This window comes from Lathyrus oleraceus, chromosome 4 (assembly GCF_024323335.1).
Source record: "Lathyrus oleraceus cultivar Zhongwan6 chromosome 4, CAAS_Psat_ZW6_1.0, whole genome shotgun sequence".
In the NCBI taxonomy this organism is placed as follows: domain Eukaryota; kingdom Viridiplantae; phylum Streptophyta; class Magnoliopsida; order Fabales; family Fabaceae; genus Lathyrus; species Lathyrus oleraceus.
In genome coordinates this window covers 326140986-326143567 of record NC_066582.1, presented here as the reverse complement: position 1 = coordinate 326143567, position 2582 = coordinate 326140986, and the positions used below count along the sequence as shown (strand labels likewise).

Genomic DNA, 2582 nt, shown 5'->3' with positions numbered 1-2582 from the left:
GTATGCTTAAGGTTTAGGGCTCAAAAGAGTTATATGGGGTAGGGAAAATTTGAGGGTATGACACTCCTTAATATACATACTTTTATCACCAGAGTCATCTTTCTTACTATCAACTAGAACTTTGTGCACCACTAAATGGAGGGAAGAGAAAATATTATTTGCACGCATCCACATCAGTAATTGCTATATCTCTTCAAACATGCAAATTCCCAATTCACCCCTTATCTTCTCAAACTGGTTTGCATCCAAAGCTTTAGTAAATATATCTTCCAGTTGCTTCTCAGTGGGCACATGCTCAAGAGTAACAATTTTGTCCTCAACAAGATCCTTAATAAAATGGTGACAAATATCAATATGCTCTGTCCTGCTATGTTGAATGGGATTCTTGGATATACTTATTGCACTCAGATTGTCACAATATAATGTCATGACTTCCTGCTTGCCATTATATTCCTTTAGCGTTTATTTCATCCAAATCAGTTGAGAACCATTACTTCCTGCTATACTTAGCCTCAGTAGTAGACAATGACACACATTTTTACTTCTTGCTGAACCAAGATATAAGATTATTCCCAAGAAGAAACATCCTCCAGAAGTACTTTTTCTATCATTGGCATTATTTTCCCAACCTGCATCATAATACCCTACAAGCATAGAATTATAACTACGAGAATACATCATTCCATAATCCCTAGTACCATTGATGTGCTTCAAGATCCTCTTCACTTAAGTAATGTGACTGATTTTAGACTCAGCCTGATATCTAGCATATACTCCTACAGCAAAAGTGGTGTTTGGTCTTCTAGCTGTAAGATACAAAAGACTACAAATCATACACCTATACAACTTTGATCCATATTAACACCTTTTTCATCCTTAGTTAATTTCAAGTGAGTTGATGCAGGTGTCCTTTTGTGATTAGCACTTTCTAGGCCAAACTTCTTCATTATATTCTTAGCATACTTGCTTTGAGAAATAAAGATAGTATCGTACATTTGTTTAACTTGAAGACCAAGAAAATAAGTTAATTCACCAACAAGACTCATCTCAAGTTCAAATTGCATTTGCTTGACAAAATGTTGGACCATCTAGTTTGACATCCCTCCAAACACAATGTCATCAAGATATATTTGAGCTATCATGAATTTTACATCCTCTTCCTTAACAAACAAGGTCTTGTCTATTCCCTGTTTCCTATAGTCATTGTTGACAAGAAACTCTGTTAACCTTTCATACCAAGCCCTAGGTGCTTGATTTAAACCATATAGAGATTTCTTCAGTTTGAAAACATGATCTAGAAAGCTAGGATCTATGAAACCTTTGGGTTGTTCAATATATACCTCTTCATTTAAGTACCCATTCAAGAAGGCACTTTTCACATCCATCTAAAATAACTTGAATTTTAGCATGCATGCCACTCCTAAGAGCAATCTTATGGATTTAAGACGAGAAACAAGAGAAAAATTCTCATCAAAATCAACTCCTTCAATTTGGTTATATCCTTGAGCTACAAGTTTGGCCTGGTTTTTTGTCACAATTCCCTTTTCATCAGATTTATTCTTGTAAATCCATTGTGTGCCAATAACATTCATTCCTCCACGCCTTAGAACTAAGTCCCACACTTCATTCCTTTTGAGCTGACGTAGTTCTTCTTGCATAGAATTGATCTATAATTCATCAGCCAAGGCCTTTTTCACATTTTTAGGTTCCAATTTTGAGACAGAACAAAAATTGGATATCAAATCTCTGGATCTAGTGGTGACCCCTTCATCAAGATTTCTAATAATAAGTTCCTTTAGATGATCTTTATGATTTCTAATATAGTGAACTTTTTTTGCTTGAGGGTTATCTGATTCAGCCCTTACTGCCTCAATGTTGGACTCAATGTCTTCCATATTTTCTAAAGAATTAGTCTACTGAGATGATTTTCCAACATCTTCATCGACATCAGTCAATCTCACAATAATTGAATCATCAACCACAACATTAATTGATTCCATCATGATCTTGGTTCTGGAGTTAAATACCTTGTAAGCTCTGCTATTTGTAGAGTAGAAAAGAAATATCACTTCATCACTTTTGGGATCCATTTTTCTCCTCTATTCACGATCAAACAGAATGTATCATTTACTCCCAAACACGAGAAATTTTTTAACAATAGGTTTCCTTCCTTTCCACAATTCATATAGAGTAGATGAGGTACCAACTCTCAGAGTAACACGATTATGGATATAGCCAGCAGTGTTCATTGCTTCAGCCCAAAAATGATAAGGAAGATTTTTTGCATGAAGCATGACTCTAGATAACTCTTGTAATGTTTTTTTCTTGCGTTCAACAACTCCATTTTGCTGAGGAGTGGTGGGAGATGATAACTCATAACCAATACCTTGAGAAGAACAAAATTTAGAAAAAAAAATCATTTTCAAACTCCTTTCCATGGTCACTTCTGATTCTGACAATCACATTTTCCTTCTCTCTTTGGAGGCGTTAACAAAGGTCTTTGAATACCTCAAAAGTGTCTGATTTTTCTCTAATAGAATTCACCCAAGTAAACCTTGATAAATCATCAACAACCATATAAA

The 2582-nt window shown here is 35.0% G+C and overlaps 1 protein-coding gene across 1 annotated transcript; it reads right to left on the bottom strand.

Annotated features, from left to right (window-relative positions):
* Window positions 1-1385: 1385 nt before the first annotated feature.
* LOC127137297 (uncharacterized mitochondrial protein AtMg00820-like) lies at window positions 1386-1895 on the bottom strand. Its single transcript, XM_051063767.1, has 2 exons — window positions 1764-1895; window positions 1386-1667 (listed from the first exon to the last, which is right to left on the bottom strand). Exons 1-2 carry the CDS (start codon window positions 1893-1895, stop codon window positions 1386-1388), a joined length of 414 nt encoding a protein of 137 aa, XP_050919724.1.
* Between the last annotated feature and the right edge of the window lie 687 nt (window positions 1896-2582).

Bases quoted from the DNA above. Each gene is read 5' to 3' on its own strand.
- LOC127137297 (XM_051063767.1), bottom strand. From the start codon at position 1,895: ATGGAAGACATTGAGTCCAACATTGAGGCAGTAAGGGCTGAATCAGAT. The intron at 1,668-1,763 runs GTCACCACTAGA...GATGAATTATAG, and splicing joins TTAGAAATCTTGATGAAGGG to ATCAATTCTATGCAAGAAGA.